At 44.0% G+C, this 18836-nt stretch overlaps 1 protein-coding gene across 17 annotated transcripts in view; it reads right to left on the reverse strand.

The window, feature by feature from the left end:
* The window catches only part of cep170aa (centrosomal protein 170Aa), a 174398-nt gene that overhangs the window by 69206 nt on the left and 86356 nt on the right, over window positions 1-18836 (reverse strand). For all 17 annotated transcript variants that reach the window (XM_068045385.1, XM_068045382.1, XM_068045380.1 and 14 more), the window contains one exon: window positions 12738-12893. In XM_068045385.1, coding sequence (XP_067901486.1) covers window positions 12738-12893 — 156 coding nt within the window. The remainder of the gene's footprint in view (window positions 1-12737; window positions 12894-18836) is intronic.

An 18836-nucleotide genomic window follows, 5' to 3' on the forward strand; every position in this document is an offset into this window, starting at 1 on the left:
CCCAGGCCAATCAAGGCCCTTAAGTGGCCACTTAACGGCCATCACCCACCTTCATGCGAATTTTACGCGTGGCAATCAGACATCCTGGAGTCGGGAAAAGCCGCCTGGGGAAAAGCAGGCGGTTTCCAATCGTCTTGTGGGGGGGTTGGAAGGCTGGCCCCACTACCCCCAAGACCCAACACGCTACTCCCCCCCACCACCCCCTTGCATCGCCGGGCACCAACCAATTATCCTCGGCGAAGCAACTAAAACTTACCTGCCTTTCTGGCTTCCAGGCATCTTCTGCGCATGCTGGGCTGCAGTCCCAGCAGTGGCCACCGCTCCTGGTGGCGCTGCTGGGACTAAGAGCCACAAGCCAGCTGATTGGCCGGCAGCTCAATGAGGCAGGACTTTCTCCCTCAAGCGGGAGAAAGTCCTGCCTCAGAACAATTAAAGCCTGGGGACCCGTAAAATACAGAACGGATCCCCAGTCGAGGAGGGGATCGCCACTGACTTTTACGTCGGAGGCCGGCTCCCGTTCACCCACCGTAAAATTCCAGCCATGGTTGCAGACTGCATTATGCACCTTTACATCATAAATGGGTAAACAAAATCCTCTAAAGTAATCTTTGGAAGTTGCAAGGTTAAAAAAGAACTTGTTGGGAAACATTCCTCACTAAGCAATTTTTATGGATTCTATTTGCTCTGTACAACATCTCAAAGTTAGAATGCTTTATGATGGTTAAAGGCAAAGAAATGTGAATGCACCTCTTCGAAGCATTTGTGACATTCTTCAGCCTTGGATAAAAATTATTTCAAATTCCACTTATAAGTAGTGCAAATTTGTAAGGATGTCATGAACAAAAGAGGTTAGTGAATGTGCCAGCAGCTAACAGGAGTCACAGTAAAGCTTACAGCCATACCAAAATAACAAACATCAAACGGATGGAATTTAAAAAAAAATAGTTTGAGTTGCCTCATGGCTCAATTGATTAAGCAAGTACTTCAACCACACAGGCAAGGATGCCCCAGGTTTAAACCCTGGTCTATACCAGTCTCAGTCTGGACAGCTTAAGGACACCAGAACCTTCAAATTTGGACCTCAGTACCATTGCGTTAGGGAAGAAAAAAAAGTCATAGTTCCTGTCTCTAATTGCCAAAGATATCTTCTTCAGTTTATGGATAGGATTGGGCTTAACTGCGATGCTTCCTAAGCTTGGACAGCCTGCTGACATGATGTCTTTGCAAATAAAGCGCAGGCACAAGCTCCTAGAGGAACCTGGAAAGAAATCAACAGCTTCAGGAAAAGAGTATTTGGGAAAAACAGAAATATGGAAAGGGTAGGGACAAAAGTAGGATCCACAAGATTATTGCTAATTGTTCAATGTGAAATGTACTGGTTTAGTGAACCTGAGCTAATTTACAACCCTTGGAATTCTAATAGAGTCAATAAGAAACTATTTCCACTGGTAGGATGGTCGATAACCAGAGGACAAAGATTCAAGATAATTGATGCAAGAACCAGAGGAAATGGGAGAATTTTTTTTTTTATAAACACTGAGTTATGATCAGGAATGCACTGCCTGAAAGGGTGACGGCAGTGAATTCAGTAGTAACTTATTTCAAAACATAATTAGGTATATACTTAAAATCAACTAGAGAAGATTAGAGAGATAGAGGTGGGTGAACATCTTCTAGGGAGAAAGACCACGACTCAGAGGCAGTTAAGGAAAGTAATGCAGTCTGAAACTTCCCAGTAAGAATACAGTTCTGAATACATATTACACAGTTAAGAACAGCAGCTCTGGTGAGAGTAATTATGAAGAAAACCACAGCACTGTGGGCATACTGACTCGGGGGGGAGAGAAGAAAGAGAGTGAGAGAGAGGGAGGGGGGAAGAGAAAGAGAAACGTAGGCCCAGAATGATGGGAGGTTGAACAGCAAGAGTAGGCAGTCATTTCTGTAACCATAAAGAGGAGTGCCAAATGGCATGTTACTTCCTAGGTGCCAGGATAAGAAAGACCAAAGTGAGTCCAAAAACTCTTGAAAAGAAAGGAGAATCAGCTGGAAGTTGTCAAGTCTAAACCAATGACTTAGGGAAGAACAGATTTTAAGTCCAGAGGGGAAATTTCCTGGGGTTAGGTGGTGTATTAAGTAGGACATAAAAAGTAGTAATTCCTGGACTACTAGTGCTACATGCTAGACAGTATGGGAACAGCCAGATTAGGAAGATAAGTAAATGCGTGGCTTGCAGAGTAGCATAGGAAGGAGGAGTTCTGATTCCTGGAGCACTGAGCCCAGTTGTACCATAGGATAACAAACAGATGAATAGAACCTGGACCAAGAAACTTGCAAGGAGATAAACTTGAGCTGTGGGTCAGGACAAAAGAGCAGTCAGTAGCTTGAAAGGAAAAGTAAACTCTAAATATACAGGTAATAAGTAGAGAGGTTAAACAAAGGAAGTTAAGCATGACAAGACAGTAAATAAAAAGGAAAAATTGCCAAACCAGAGGTATCCAGGCTAAATTGCAAGTCCATCAATGCACAGAATACAACAAACAAAATTGGGTAACTAACGTGATTAATGAAAATTGAAAAAACATAATAACAAATATGACTGCAGTTTGCTCAGGGTTAAAATCAAATGCAGTGTATAATACTTTCAGAAAAGAGAGGGAAGAAAGGGATAAAGGGGTTATACCTGTAGAACTTTGCATGCGTGACACAAATTTTGCACGCGTGACAGGCATTTCTTCAACTTCTGGGCATGTGTTAGATGCAAGATTTTCATCTAGTCTAACATCACTAGCTCTACTGCTGACATATTACAGCTTGAGTACTGCACGATTATTTGTTTCAGTGTCAGTCCCGTTTTTGAAGAGAATGCCATTACTTGAGTTGAGTTAACAATAAAACAGTTTCATAAAATGAGTTAATAGCCTATTTAAAATGTTAATTAAGCTATAATTGTTGACAGTTATCTTTATTAATCTGATGTAACAAGTAATTTAAATGCTCAAAATTTATGAAATGTAACTTGAAACCTGAGACAAACAGGAGTATTATACAACCACTTCCTCCTATATTACAGTCCAACTTTTACACAGGAACTAAGATAAATGTAGCAAAGTAAGAGTCCTTCGATACCAATGTACTACAGTTAAAAGGGGAGCATCAAACCCATCATGTCTGTGCTAAGTCTTTGAAAGAACTATCCAATTTGTCCCACTCTGCTGCTCTTTCCTCATAGACTGGCTATGGGGAAATGTATGTAGGAAGCAGTCTGGCCTTAGTCAATGAGTTGAAAATAATCCAGTCAAAATCCACACCATCATGCAAGCATCATCTTTTTGAGGTTGCATCATTAAGTCTTTTTAAAATAACAGCACACCAGTGCATCTCAACACTTGGAACAATGTCAACAGACTGTTAAAAGCGTTGGCACCAGCATTATAGCTGACTCAGTTTGAGGACCCAGCCAACAATTAAGTCCCTCCCAGCAAACACTGTGATGCTGTCCAGCCTGTAGAAAACATGAGCGGTTACAGCTGAACTTTAAAATGTAAGTTTCTGACTAGTTTTTAAAACACCATGCTGATATATTAGGATACAAAAGTCACACTAATTTTTCAGGACCATCTTTTACAATGGTTTGTGTAGGTTGCTAATATCTGCTCCTACATGCTCAAAAGATCCCTCCTAAAAGATGAAGCTGGACATTCCTAATTTTTTTCTTAAAAACCTGTCAATTGCCAGTTGTGTGACTGATTTCTCACTGCATGTCCATGGGTTTGTTAGTGGTGGTGGAGGGAGTGAACGTTTAAAGTGGTGGATGGAGTGCCAATCAAGTGGGCTGCTTTGTCCTGGATGGTGTTGAGCTTGAGTGTTGTTGGAGTCACACTCATCCAGGCAAGTGGAGAGTATTCCATCACACTCCTGACTTGTGCCTTGTAGGCAGTGGACAGGCTTTAGGGAGTCAGGAGGTGGGTTACTCGCAACAGAATTCCCAGCCTCTGACCAGCTCTTGTAGCCACAGTATTTATGTGGCTGCTCCAGTTCAGTTTCTGGTCAATGGTAAACCCCAGGATGTTGATAGTGGGGGATTCAGCGATGGTTATGCCATTGAAGGTCAAGCGGAGTTGGTTAGAGTCTCTCTTATTGGAGATCGTCACTGCCTGGCACTTGTGTGGCATGAATGCTACTTGCCACTTATCAGCCCAATCCTGAAAGTTGTCCAGCTCTTGCTGCATAAGGACAAGGACTGCTTCAGTATCTGAGAAGTTGCAAATGGTACAGAACATCACATCATCAGTGAACATTCCCACTTCTGACCATATGAAGGAGGAAAGGTCATTGATGAAGCAGCTGAAGATGGTTGGGCCGAGGATACCTCATCCTCACCAATCTATCTGCCGTAGATGCATCTATCCATGGTAGGAGTGACCATTGCATATTCCTTGTGGAGATAAAGTCCTGTCTTCACACAGAGGACATCCTCCAATGTATGTGTGGCACTAACACTGTGCTAAATGGGAAAGATTCAGAACAGACCTAGCAGCTTAAAATTGGGCAACCATGAGGCACTATGGGCCATCAACAGCAGCAGAATCGTATTCAACTACTATTTGTAACCTCAAGGCCTGGCATATCCTTCACTGTACCATTACCATCAAGGCAGAGGATCACCCTGATTCAATGTCAAGTGTAGGAGAGCATGCCCGAAGCAGTAATAGGGATACCTAAAAGAAGGTGCCAACCTGATGAAGCTACAACACAGGACTACAAGCACGCTTTGTTTTTTATTCATTCATGGGATGTGGGAATTGCTGGCCAGGCCAGCATTTATTGCCCATCCCTAATTGCCCTTGAGAAGGTGGTGGTGAGCTGCCTTCTTGAACCGCTGCAGTCCATGTGGGGTAGGTACACCCACAGTGCTGTTAGGAAGGGAGTTCCAGGATTTTGACCCAGCGACAGTGAAGGAACGGCGATATAGTCCCAAGTCAGGATGGTGTGACTTGGAGGGGAAGTTGCAGGTGGTGGTGTTCCCATGCATTTGCTGCCCTTGTCCTTCTAGTTGGTAGAGGTCGCGGGTTTGGAAGGTGCTGTCTAAGGAGCCTTGGTGCGTTGCTGCAGTGCAACTTGCAGATGGTACACACTGCTGCCACTGTGCGGTGGTGGTGGAGGGAGTGAATGTTTGTAGATGGGGTGCCAATCAAGCGGGTTGCTTTGTCCTGGATGGTGTCAAGCTTCTTGAGTTTTGTAGGAGCTACACCCATCCAGGCAAGTGGAGAGTATTCCATCACACTCCTGACTTGTGCCTTGTAGATGGTGGACAGACTTTGGGGAGTCAGGAGGTGAGTTACTCGCCGCAAGACGAGGACAGGGCGATGGACGTTGTCTACGTGGACTTTAGCAAGGCCTTTGACAAGGTCCCGCATGGTAGGCTGGTCCAGAAGGTTCGAACATATGGGATCCAGGGTGAGCTAGCAAATTGGATACAAAATTAGCTTGGTGATAGGAGGCAGAAGGTGGTAGTGGAGGGTTGTTTTTCAGGTTGGAGGCCGGTGATCAGCGGTGTGCCGCAGGGATCAGTGCTGGGCCCTCTGTTGTTTGTCATATATATTAATGACTTGGATGTGAATGTAAGGGGCATGATTAGTAAGTTTGCAGATGACACCAAAATTGGTGGTACAGTGGACAGTGAAGAAGGTTGTCTAAGGTTACAACAGGATATAGATCAACTGGGAAAGTGGGTAAGGGATTGGCAAATGGAATTTAACACAGCCAAGTGTGAAGTGATGCATTTTGGGAAGTTAAACCAGGGCAGGACATATACAGTGAATGGCAGGGCCCTGGGGAGTGCTGTTGAGCAGAGAGACCTTGGGGTGCAAGTACATGGTTCCCTGACAGTGGCAACACAGGTAGACAGGGTGGTGAAGGCAGCGTATGGCGTGCTTGCCTTCATTGGCCGAGGCATTGAGTACAAGAGTTGTGCCGTCATGTTACGGTTGTACATGACGTTGGTTAGGCCACATTTGGAGTACTGTGTGCAGTTCTGGTCACCGCACTACAGGAAAGATGTGATTAAGCTAGAGAGGGTGCAGAAAAGATTCACAAGGATGTTGCCTGGTTTGGAGGGCTTGAGGTATAAAGAGAGATTGGATAGGCTGGGTCTGTTTTCCCTGCAGCGAAGGAGACTGAGAGGGGACTTGATAGAAGTATATAAAATTATGAGGCGCATTGATAGGGTAGATAGCCAGAGTCTGTTTCCCATGGTAGGGGTGACTAAAACTAGACGGCATAGATTTAAGGTGAGAGGGAGGAAGTTTAAAGGGGATTAAAGGGGTAAATTTTTCACACAAAGAATAGTGGGTATGTGGAATGAGCTGCCTGAGGTGGTGGTGAAGGCAGGAACAGTAGCGACATTTAAGAAGCATCTGGACAGGTACTTGAATGAGCAAGGCACAGAGGGATACGGAATTAATGCAGACAGATGGGATTAGTATAGATAGGCATTATGGTCGGCATGGACGCGGTGGACCGAAGGGCCTGTTTCTATGCTGTATGACTATGAATCTATCAGGATTCCTAGCCTCTGATCTTCTCTTGTAGCCACAGTATTTATATGGCTACTCCAGTTCAGTTTCTGGTCAATGGTAGACCCGAGGATGTTGGGAGAGGAGGAATTCAGCGATGGTAATACCATTGAATGTCAAGGGGAGATGGTTAGATTCTCTTGTTGGAGATGGTCATTGCCTGGCGCAAATGAAGAGCAGAAGCAGCATGCTATAGACAGAACTAAGAACTACCATAATCAATGGATCAGATCAAAGCTCTGCATTCCTGTCATATCCAGTCATGAATTGTGGTGGACAATTAAACTAACAAGAGGAGGCGGCTCCAAAAACAACCCATCCTTAATGTTGGCAGAGCATAGTACATCAGTGTAAAAGACAAGAACACAAGAAACATGGCCCATCGAGCCTGCTCCACCATTCAATACAATCATGGCTGATCTTGGGCTTCAATTCCACTTTCCTGCCCGCTCCCTATATTCCTTGATTCCCTGCGAGACCAAAAATCTGTCTACCTCAGCCTTAAATGTATTCAATGATTGAGTATCCACAACCCTCTGGAGTAGATAATTCCAAAGATTCACAACCCTCTGAGTGAAGTAATTTCTCCTCATCTCAGTCCTGAATGATTGACCCCTTATCCTGAGACCGTGTCCCTGTGTTCTGGATTCCCTGACCAGTGGGAAAAATCTCTCAGCTTCTACCCTATCAATTCCTTTCAAAATCTTGTATGCTTCTCATTCTTCTAAACTCCAGAGAATACAGGCCCAATTTACTCAGCCTCTCATCATAGGACAACCCCCTCAACCCAGGGAACAACTTAGTGAATCTTTGCTGCACTGCCTCTAGTGCAAGCATATCCTTTTTTCAATGTGGAGACCAAAACTGCACACAGTATTCCAGGTGCGGTTTCACCAAAGCTCTGTACAATTTTAGTAAGACTTCTTTATTCCTGTACTCCAATCCCCCCTTGCAATAAAGGCCAATATGCCATTTGCCTTCCTAATAGTCTGCTGCACCTGCATGTTAACTTTGTGCATTCCTTGTACGAGTACCCAAGCGTCTGTGATCAACAATTACCAGTTTCACACCTTTTAAAAAATATTCTGCTTTTCTATTGTTACGACCAAAGTGAACAACTTCACTCTTCCCTAAATTATGCTCCATGTGCCAACTCGTTGCCCACTCACTTAACCTGTCTATATCTCTTTGCAGCCTCTCTACATCCTCCCTGCAGCTTACCTTTCCACCGAGCTTTGTATCATCAGCAAACTTAGATACATTATTAATGACTTGGATGAAGAAACAGAGTAGAGTGTAAATAGCTGAGGCGCCAGCACTGATCCTTGCAGCACCCCACTATTCACTGCCTTCTAACTTGAAAATACCCCATTTATGCTCATTCTCTGCTTCCTGTCTGTTAACCAATTCTCTATCCACGCTAATATTAGCCCCAACACCATGAACCCTTATCTTGTCTATTAATCTTTTATGTGGCACCTTATCGAACGCCTTTTGAAAATCCAGGTATACTACATCTACTGGTTCCCCTTTATCTACCCTACTAGTTAAATCTTCAAAAAACTCAAATAAATTTGTCAAACAGGCTCTCCCTTTAGTAAAACTATGCTGATTTGTTCTAATCATACTATGCTTTTCCAAGTGCCATGTTAAGACTTCCTTCATAGTTTCCAGCTTCTTCCCAATGACTGATGTTCGGCCAACTGGCCTGTAGTTGCCGGTTTTCTCACTACCTCCTTTCTTGAAAAGCAGTCTAACATTTGCCAACTTCCAATCTGATGGGACCATTCCTGATTCTAAAGGAATTCTGGAAAATCAGCCAGTGCATCCACTATCTCTGCAGCTCTCTCTTTTAGAACCCTAGGATGTAGGCCAGATTTTAGTCCCTCAAGTTTCTCCAATACTTTTTCTCGACTGATATCAATATCTTGAATTTCCTCACTCATTTTAGCCCCTAGGTTACTGCCTATTTCTGGTATGGAACTTGTGTCTTCTACTGTGACGACAGACAAAATATTTGTTCAATGCCTCTGCCATTTCCTCATTCCCCATGATTTCTCCTGTCTCTGCCTCTAAGGGACCAACATCTACTTTAGCTACTTTCTTCCTTTTTATGTACTTATAAAAGCTCTTACAATCAAGGTTGAAGCAACCATCTTCAGCACAACATGCCAAGTGGATTACCCATCTCAGCCTCCTCCTGAGGCCCCCAGCATTACAGATGCCAGGCTTCAACCAATTCAATTCACTCCATGTGATATTAAGAAACAGTTGAAGGCGCAGGATACAGCAAAGGCTACAGGCCCTGACAACATCCCGGCTGTAGTACTGAAGACTTGTGCTCCAGAACTAGCCGCATTCCTAGCCAAGCTGTTCCAGTACAGCTACAAAAATGTGGAAAATTGCCCAGGTATGTCCTTGCCACAAAAAGCAGGACAAATCCAATTTGGCCAATTACCACCTTGCCAGTCTACTCTCCATCATCAGCAAAGTGATGGAAGGTGTCATCAAGTGCTATCAAGTAGATCCAGGGAAATGCAGCAAGGTGGATATAAAATTGGCTCAGTGGCAGGAAACAAAGGGTAGTTGATGACGGCTGTTTTAGCGACTGGAGGGCTGTTTCCAGTGGCATTTCGCAGGGTTCAGTACCGGGTCCCCTGCTTTATGTAGCGTATATTAACGATTTGGACGTAAATGTAGGGAGCGTGCTCAAGAAGTTTGCAGACTACACAAAAGTTGGCCATGTGGTAGATAGTGAGGAGGATAGCTGTAGGCTGCAGGAAGATATTGATGGTCTGGTCAGATGGGCAGAAAAGTGGCAAATGGAATTCAACTTGGAGAAGTGAGAGGTAATGCATTCGGGGAGGTCAAACAAGGCAAAGGAATACAGGATTAATGGGAAAATACTGAGAGGTGTAGAGGAAGTGAAGGACCTTGGAGTGAATGTCCACAGATCCATGAAGGTAGCAAGATCGATAAGGTGGTTAAGGCTGCATATGGAATCCTTTCCTTTATTAGCCAAGGTATAGATTATAAGAGCAGGGAGGTTAGGCTGGAACTGTATAACTCATTGGTTAAGCCACAACTGGAGTCGCGTGTGCAGTTCTGATCACCTCATTACAGAAAGAATGTAATTGCACTAGAGTGAGTACAAAGTTTAGTTTAGTTTAGAGATACAGCACTGAAACAGGCCCTTCGGCCCACCGAGTCTGTGCCGACCATCAACCACCCATTTATACTAATCCTACACTAATCCCATATTCCTATCACATCCCCACCTGTCCCTATATATTTCCCTACCACCTACCTATACTAGGGGCAATTTATAATGGCCAATTAACCTATCAACCTACAAGTCTTTGGCATGTGGGAGGAAACCGGAGCACCCGGAGGAAACCCACGCAGACACAGGGAGAACTTGCAAACTCCGAACAGGCAGTACCCAGAATCGAACCCGGGTCCCTGGAGCTGTGAGGCTGCGGTGCTAACCACTGTGCCGCCCCTCAGGATGTTGCCAGGACTGGAAAAATGCAGTTATGAGGAAAGATTGGATAGGCTGGGGTTGTTCTCCTTGGAACAGAGAAGGCTCAGGGGAAATCTGATTGGAATGTATGAAATTTTGAGGGGCCTGGATAGAGTGGAGGTGAAGGGTCTATTCACCTTAGCAGAGAGGTCAGTAATGAGGGGGCATAGATTTAAAGTGATTGGTAGAAAAATTAGAGGGGAGATGAGGAAAAGCTTTTTCACCCAGAGGGTGGTGGGGGTGTGGAACCCACTGCCTGAAAGGGTAGTTGAGGCAGAAACCCTCGACTCATTCAAGAGGAGTCTGGATATGCACCTCAAGCGCTCGAATATGCAGGGCTACGGACTGAATGCTGGAAGGTGGGATTCGAATAGGTGGATTGTTTATTGGCCAGCATAGACACGATGGGCCAAGTGGCCTCTTTCTGTGCCTTAAACTTTCTGTGATTCTATAAGTGGCACAGAGTCAGCAACAACCTGCTCACCGATGTTCAGTTTGGATTCTTTCAGGGCCACTTAGCTCCAGACATCAGCACAGCCTCAGTGCAAACGTGGACAGAAGAGCTGAATTCCAGAGGTGATGTGAGAATGACTGCCTTTGATATCAAGGCTGTATTTGACCAACTGTGGTATTTAGGAGCCCTAGTAAAATTGAAATCAATGGGAATCAGGGGGAAACTCTCCACTGATTGGAGTTATACCTAGCACAAAGGAAGGAAGCTGTGATTGTTGGAAGCCAATCATTTCAACCCCAGGGCATCCCTGCAAGAGTTCCTTAGGGCAGTGTCCTCAGCCCTACCATCTTCAGCTGCTTCATCATAAGTCCCTTCTTCATAAGGTCAGAACTGGGGATGTTCATTGATGATTGCACAGTGTCCAATAAAATTTGCAACTCCTCAGATACTGAAGCAGTCTGTGCCCACGTGCAAGACTGAGACAACATTCAGGTTTGGGCTGACAAGTGACAAGTAACATTTGTGCCACACAAGTCCCAGGCAATGACCATCTCCAACAAAAGGGAATCTAACCATATCTCCATGACACTCAATGGCATTGCTGTCACTGAATCTCCCATCAACATCTTGGGAGGATGTTACCACTGACCAAAAACTTAACTAAACCAGCCACATAAATACCGTGCCTACTAGAGCAGGTCAGAGGCTGGGAATTCTGCAGTGAGTAACTCACCACCTGACTCCCGAAAACTTGTCCACCATCTACAAGGCACAAGTCAGGAGTGTGATGAAATACTCTCCACTTTCCTGGATGAGTGCAGCTCCAACATCACTCAAGAAGCTCGACACCCAGGACAAAGCAGCCCGCTTGATCGGCACCCCATCCATCACCTTAAACACTCATTCCCTCCACCACCAGCACACCATAGCTGCAGTGTGCACCATCTACAAGATGTACTGCAGCCACTTGCTAAAGCTCCTTCAACAGCACCTTCCAACCCGCGACCTTGGGAACACCCCCAACTGATGTCCCCTTCCAAGTCACACACCATCTTGACTTGGAACTTGCTGTTCTTTCACTGTGGCTGGGTCAAAATGCTGGAACTCCCACCCTAACAGCATCATGGATATACCTACACCACATGGACTGCAGCAGTTCAAGAAGGCAGCTCACAACCACCTTCACAAGGGCAACTAGGAATGGGCAATAAATGCTGGAATAAAAACAAGAAATGCTGGAACCACTCAGCAGGTCTGGCAGCATCTGTGGAAAGAGAAGCAGAGTTAACGTTTCGGGTCAGTGACCCTTCTTCGGAACCAGAATAAATGCTGGCCTTGCCTGTGACACAATCATCCCATGAATGAATAAAAAAGAAAAAAAAAGGAAGAGATTTGGATGAGTTCACATTTATGGAGAGTGGCAATGGAAGTCCAGTCAGGAAAGCATTGGAATACGCAAGTCGAGATAACAAAGGTTGTTTAAGAGGGTGTTAGCAGTAGATGAGCTGAGGCAGGGGCGGGGTTGAGTGATTTTAGAGATGGAAGTAGGTTGGCTTGGTGATTGAGCTGATGTGTGGTCGGAAGCTCATGTTTGGGTCAAATATGACACCAAGGTTGTGAATCAAGGTTTGGTTTAGCGTCGGACAGCTGCCAGGGAGAGCGGTGAGTCAGTGACTAGAGAATGAAGTTGATGACATGGACTGAAGAGGAGATTTTTTGCTCATCCAATACGGGATGTTGTATAAGCAGCATGACAGATCAGACAGTGGAGGGGCCAAGAGTGGTGGTGTTGAAACAGAGCTTGGTGGTACAGTTGAGTGTAATTCAGTCCTCAATGTCTATAGATGCACACTTCTAGCATGGGTCACTGAATAGCTATCAGGAGAAGGGCAATTTTCTTCTCTTACAATGGATCTTTACTTTTAAAAACATGCCTCATTGATAACAGCTAACTTAACACACTTCAGAAATAAAACCTGGGACCATCCTGGACTATATAGCTTAGCTGCTTATTGAATAAATTCTCAGCATTCAGGAAAACAGAAAGACTTGCTTTTAACTGGCATAGAACATACTAATGGAAAGTATCTTGTATTTAAAAACTCTCCTGGTGTTTGAAAATTGAGAGACAAATGTATTCTTGCAAATGCCATAAATTTTGTCAATGTTTCTCCAGATGACTCACCTCTGAGTTATTCAAAAGTTCTTTACTAAGTTCTCCATTTCTTGCATCAGTTGCTTGTTCAGTAGAATTTGGTTTCCATTTGATCTTTTGTTCAGCAATGACTGGCCTTGTTATACCACAACCAGAGTAATTGGGGGAATCTACTACTCCAAAAACCTATTGTAAGAATAAGTAAAATTTATTAGAAACAAACTACACAAACAAAACTGATCAACAAATAAGGGCGGACAAGTTGTTCCTTGTCCAAGTGGTTTATAATACAAAATAAATTAAATTAAACTTAGCACAGTACTATATGCTACTAAAATCTTACTTATGCAAAATTAAACAGGATACAGATAATGTTTGTATGCATTTTCGCATACAATTCAACAGAATATAAATAGGAAGAATGGAAAATTCCATGGAATTGTAAAGCTTCCTGCCATTACAAAATTTAAAGTGCCACACAAAACTCCAACAATGATTTAATTTCTCTTCACCATATTTTCCTAATAATGACAGGACAGGATTGGATATAATCAATCAGTCTTTTGGAAAATTTCCAACAGGAATCTAATCCTCACACTGCTCTCAACTTCAATCAATTAGGGATCAATCTGATGGGTGCAGCTGCCTGCCTGAACCTGTATCAGGTGTTAAGGCAACCAACACAATAAAATAACCTTTTCCTCACCAACCTCTGTCGCAGAACCATCTGATCACAATAGCTTTGGTATGAAGGAATGATCAGCTCCATCCAGAGGATGCCTAACCACACTCCTGATCTTCAACAGAACCCTCACTACGAAGTCCTCCAAGTGGAGTTCACCACTGACCAGAAGTTTAACTAGGCCAACCATATCAACATGGCTACGGGAGTAGAAGAGGCCAGGTACTCTATTTTAAGTGGATACCTTTCTCATGCTTTAATGGCTCCATCAGCCACAAAGCTCATATGCAAAATTCAGCTGTCAAGGTAACCTGCTGTAAATGCCATGTTGTGAAGGTATACGAGTACAATATCAATGTAAAATCACTGATTTTTCTCTTCAAAAAAATGTGCAGAGAGCTAGATAGTTAAGCATAAAGGGAGAAGAATTTTGTTGCATAGCGGTGCTTCAAGCAGCACTGCACAGACTGCATTGATTCCCTGTGAGCTGCTACCTTAGTAGCCCACGCCGGTTTCCTCAATGATATCAATGATGAAACCGGGACGCATAGGTAGTGGCTTGCGACACTACGCAGTCTGCACCCAGGAAATCAACGCTCAAGTCTGCTTAGCGTCTCTTGAAGTGGCACATGAACAAACTCCACCCCGCCCCCCTACAAAATTTGACAATTTTCTCATCTCAATGTGTCAACTTACAAAGTTACAACATATTTACAGCACAGAAACACGTCCTTCAGTCCGACAGATCCATGTTGGTGTTTATGCACCACAGGAGCCTCCTCCAACTGTTCCTCATCCAACCCCATCAACATTTTCCTTCTGTTCCTTTCTCCTTCATGTGCTTATCGAGGTTCCTCTTAAATGCACATTTGCTATCCCCCTCAACTACTCCTTGGGTAGCAAGTTCCACATTCTAATCATTTTCTGGATAAAGAGGTTTCAGCCATGATCTTACTGGCCTTCTACTGCTCCTATTTCTTATGTTCTTATTGGATTTATTAGTGACTATTTATGGCCTCTGGTCTTAATAGGAGGTGGAAACATATTCTCTATGTTGAACCCTTCCACAGTCTTAAGACCTCTATCAGGTCACCCTTCAATCTTCCCTTCTCTAGAGAAAAAGAGCCCCAGCATGTTCAATCTTTTTTGATGGTTATAACTCCTCAGTGTCTACCCTGAGGCACAATGTGGCTTTCGTGCAGAGAGATCGACCGTTGACATGCTTTCTCCCTTCGTCAGATACAGGAGAAATGCCGCTAACAACAGATGCCCCTCTACATTGCTTTCGTTGACCTCACCAAAGCCTTTGACCTCGTCAGCAGACGTGGTCTCTTCAGACTACTAGAAAAGATTGGATGCCCACCAAAGCTACTAAGTATCATCACCTCATTCCATGACAATATGAAAGGCACAATTCAACATGGTGGCTCCTCATCAGAGCCCTTTCCTATCCTGAGTGGTGTGAAACAGGGCTGTGTTCTCGCACCCACACTTTTTGGGATTTTCTTCTCCCTGCTGCTTTCACATGCGTTCAAATCCTCTGAAGAAGGAATTTTCCTCCACACAAGATCAGGGGGCAGGTTGTTCAACCTTGCCTGTCTAAGAGCGAAGTCCAAAGTACGGAAAGTCCTCATCAGGGAACTCCTCTTTGCTGACAATGCTGCTTTAACATCTCACACTGAAGAGTGCCTGCAGAGTCTCAGGGACAGGTTTGCGGCTGCCTGCAATGAATTTGGCCTAACCATCAGCCTCAACAAAACGAACATCATGGGGCAGGACGTCAGAAATGCTCCATCCATCAATATTGGCGACCACGCTCTGGAAGTGGTTCAAGAGTTCACCTACCGAGGCTCAACTCTCACCAGTAACCTGTCTCTAGATGCAGAAATCAACAAGCGCATGGGAAAGGCTTCCACTGCTATGTCCAGACTGACATAGAGAGTGTGGGAAAATGGCGCACTGACACGGAACACTAAAGTCCGAGTGTATCAGGCCTGTGTCCTCAGTACCTTACTCTATGGCAGCGAGGCCTGGACAACGTATGTCAGCCAAGAGCGACGTCTCAATTCATTCCATCTTCGCTGCCTCCGGAGAATACTTGGCATCAGGTGGCAGGACCGTATCTCCAACACAGAAGTCCTCGAGGCTTATACACACTACTGAGTCAGCGGCGCTTGAGATGGCTTGGCCATGTGAGCCGCATGGAAGATGGCAGGATCCCCAAAGACACATTGTACAGCGAGCTCGTCACTGGTATCAGACCCACCGGCCGTCCATGTCTCCGCTTTAAAGACGTCTGCAAACGCGACATGAAATCCTGTGACATTGATCACAAGTCGTGGGAGTCAGTTGCCAGCATCCGCCAAAGCTGGCGGGCAGCCATAAAGGCGGGACTAAAGTGTGGCGAGTCGAAGAGACTTAGTAGTTGGCAGGAAAAAAAGACAGAGGCGCAAGGGGAGAGCCAACTGTGTAACAGCCCCGACAAACAAATTTCTCTGCAGCACCTGTGGAAGAGCCTGTCACTCTAGAATTGGCCTTTATAGCCACTCCAGGCGCTGCTTCACAAACCACTGACCACCTCCAGGCGCTTATCCATTGTCTCTCGAGATAAGGAGGCCAAAGAAAGAGAACCCCTCAGTTCCATTAACATTCCAAAAAATCTTTTTTTGCAGCTTCTCCAGTGCCTCCATGTTTCTTCTATAATTTCATAAAATTCTTTCATGGGATGTGGGCATCGTTGGCAAGGCCAGCATTTCTTACCCATCCCCAGTGGAGTGGTGAGCTGCCTTCTTGAACTGCTACAGTCCATCTGGTGTGGATACACCCACAGTGCTGTTAGGGAGGGAGTTCCAAGACTTTGGTCCAGCGACAGTGAAGGAACGGCAATATATTTCCAAGTTAGGATAGTGTGTGGCTTGCAGTGGAACTTGAAGATGGTGGTGTTCCCACGAATCTGCTGCCCTTGCCCTTCTTGGTGAAAGAGGTCAAGGATTTGGAAGGTGCTGTTGAACATGGAGACCAGAACTGTTCACAGTACTGTGTGTGGTCTAACCAAGGCTCTATGCAAGTTTAACATAACTTCTCTGCTTTTCAATTCTCTCTAGAAATGAATCCCAGTATTTTGTCTGCTTTTTAAGGCTTTATTAATCTGTTAATTTGTAATGCTTAATTTCTTGGAGAAAAAAATTCATCGTCATTTCTGCATCAGGAGAAAAAACATGACTATTACAAAACAGAGGCAGACAGGTAATGTAGCAAATTACAACATGTCAAGCCAAAGAATGGTAGGCTAAAGAGAGAGAGATTTCACCAACTCAACACAGTAGGTTTCTGATTGAAATCTGAATTGGCAAGAGCCCAACAGGAAAAATTAGTTAAAGTGATTGCTTGCAAAATTGTAGAAAAAGTCCTTTGAATATAGGATGTAAGCGTTTGTGAAAATTGATATATGTGTTATTGTTTGGTGGATGAAAGAAAAAGGGAAGAAGGGCAATGGGAGCAAGGCGATAAATTTGATCAGGACCATACGCTTACATGGACCGGGTGGAGTGTTGCCATGTTGTAACTTCTATGCATGTATTTCTGCTCTCCAACATAACAAGAAATGCAAAAAAACTACCGGCATTTATTTCAGTGATCAAAATTAATTTAATTAAAGTAAATGAAATAACCAGGACCACAGATGAGCATGCAGGAAAATGGGGTGCTCTGAAATCTAAAAACTTAAATTAAGAATTGTATTTGCAAAAAGTCAAAGAAATTTCAAATGGGACGTTAGTTAAATCTATCAATATTGGACAAGTCAAAAAGAAAATTAAGAGCCAGTCTAAAAAAAGGGAATCCAAATCAAAATACAATTTCAGCTTTGCCAAATATATCAAGGCCACTGATTTTCAACTTTCACAAAAGAAATTCATGGAATTTCAGGATATGATCCGAAAGCATCCGTAAAAATCTTGGCAGCAAGACCACTGTTTTTTTTTGTTTTTGTGGAAACTAGGAATCCCGAAATCCAATGCAATAAAAATGGAATTAAACTTACTAGGTGTAAATCAGTGACCCCGATTATTAACTATTGAACATTATGAAGAAAAAAAATGTCACGATAAATATGGGTTTTACACTACAGAAACTTTTCCATTCATTTGCACCTGATAAACACAATTTATAATAACTGGTACAAAATCCTTTAAGTAAATTCCAACTTCCAGAGAGATAGGCTGTCACCTGAATTGAGGCGGGGGGTGCTGGTGAAGAGCAAGGGTGGTGATTGGGGGAGACAAGACACAGTATCTTAAAGATTTGTTCACCATACAGAAGCAGTTTTAAACAAATGGTCCAACCCTACTGTACAGAACTCTCAACCTTGCTCTGGAAGCATATTTAATTCTTTTGAAGGAAATGCCAAAGAGAAACTGAGTTGAGTCTATGCAGTGGCCAAAGGCAACAAACAAGCAGCTTCAAATGCAACCAGTCAGAAAACCAAGGGTAGATAGGAAGTTAACATGTACCATTGAAAAATGAGGAAGCCAATATCAGAGGTAATCTAACATTTAGCCTCCACTTAGAAGTGAATGGCAAGATAAAGGATTGATGAGGGTAGTGCAGTGATCTACATGGATTTTAGTAAGGCATTTGACAAGATCCCGCATGGCAGACTGGTCAGTAAAATGAAAGCCCATGGAATACAGGGGAATGGGGCAGGTTGGATCCAGAATTGGCTCAGGGACAAGAAACAAAGGGTAATAGTCGATGGATGTTTTTGTGAATAGAAAGCTGTTTCTAGTGGCATTCCACAGGGCTCAGTGTTGGGCTCCTTGCTGTTTGTGGTATCTATTAATGATTTGGACTTAAATGTGGGAGGCGTGACTGGGAAATTTTCTGATGACACAAATACTGGCCGTGTAGTTGATAGTGAAGAGGATAGCCGTAGACTCCAGAATGATATCCATGGTTTGTTTGAGTGGGCGGGAAAGTGGTAAATGGAATTCAGTCCAGAAAAGTATGAGGTAAAGCATTTGGGGAGGGCAAACAAAGCAAGGGAATACACAATAAACGGGAGGATATTGAGAGGGGTAGAAGAAGTGAGAGACCTTTGAGTGCACATCCACAGGTCCCTGAAAGTGGCAGGACAGGTAGATAGAGTGAAGAAGGCATATGGATTGCTTTCGTTTATTGGTTGAGATATAGAATATAAAAGCAGGGGTGTGATGCTGGAACTGTATAAAACGTTGGTTAGGCCACAGCTGGAGTATTGCGTACAGTTCTGGTCACCACATTACAGAAAGGACATAATTGCTCTGGAGAGAGTACAGAAGAGATTTACAAGAATGTTGCCAGGCTTGAAAGTTGCAGCTATGAGGAAAGATTGGATAGACTAGGGTTGTTTTCCCTGGAATGGAGGAGGCTGAGGGGAGACTTAATTGAGGTGTACATAATTATGAGGG

This window comes from Heterodontus francisci, chromosome 13, assembly GCF_036365525.1.
Source record: "Heterodontus francisci isolate sHetFra1 chromosome 13, sHetFra1.hap1, whole genome shotgun sequence".
Taxonomy (NCBI): domain Eukaryota; kingdom Metazoa; phylum Chordata; class Chondrichthyes; order Heterodontiformes; family Heterodontidae; genus Heterodontus; species Heterodontus francisci.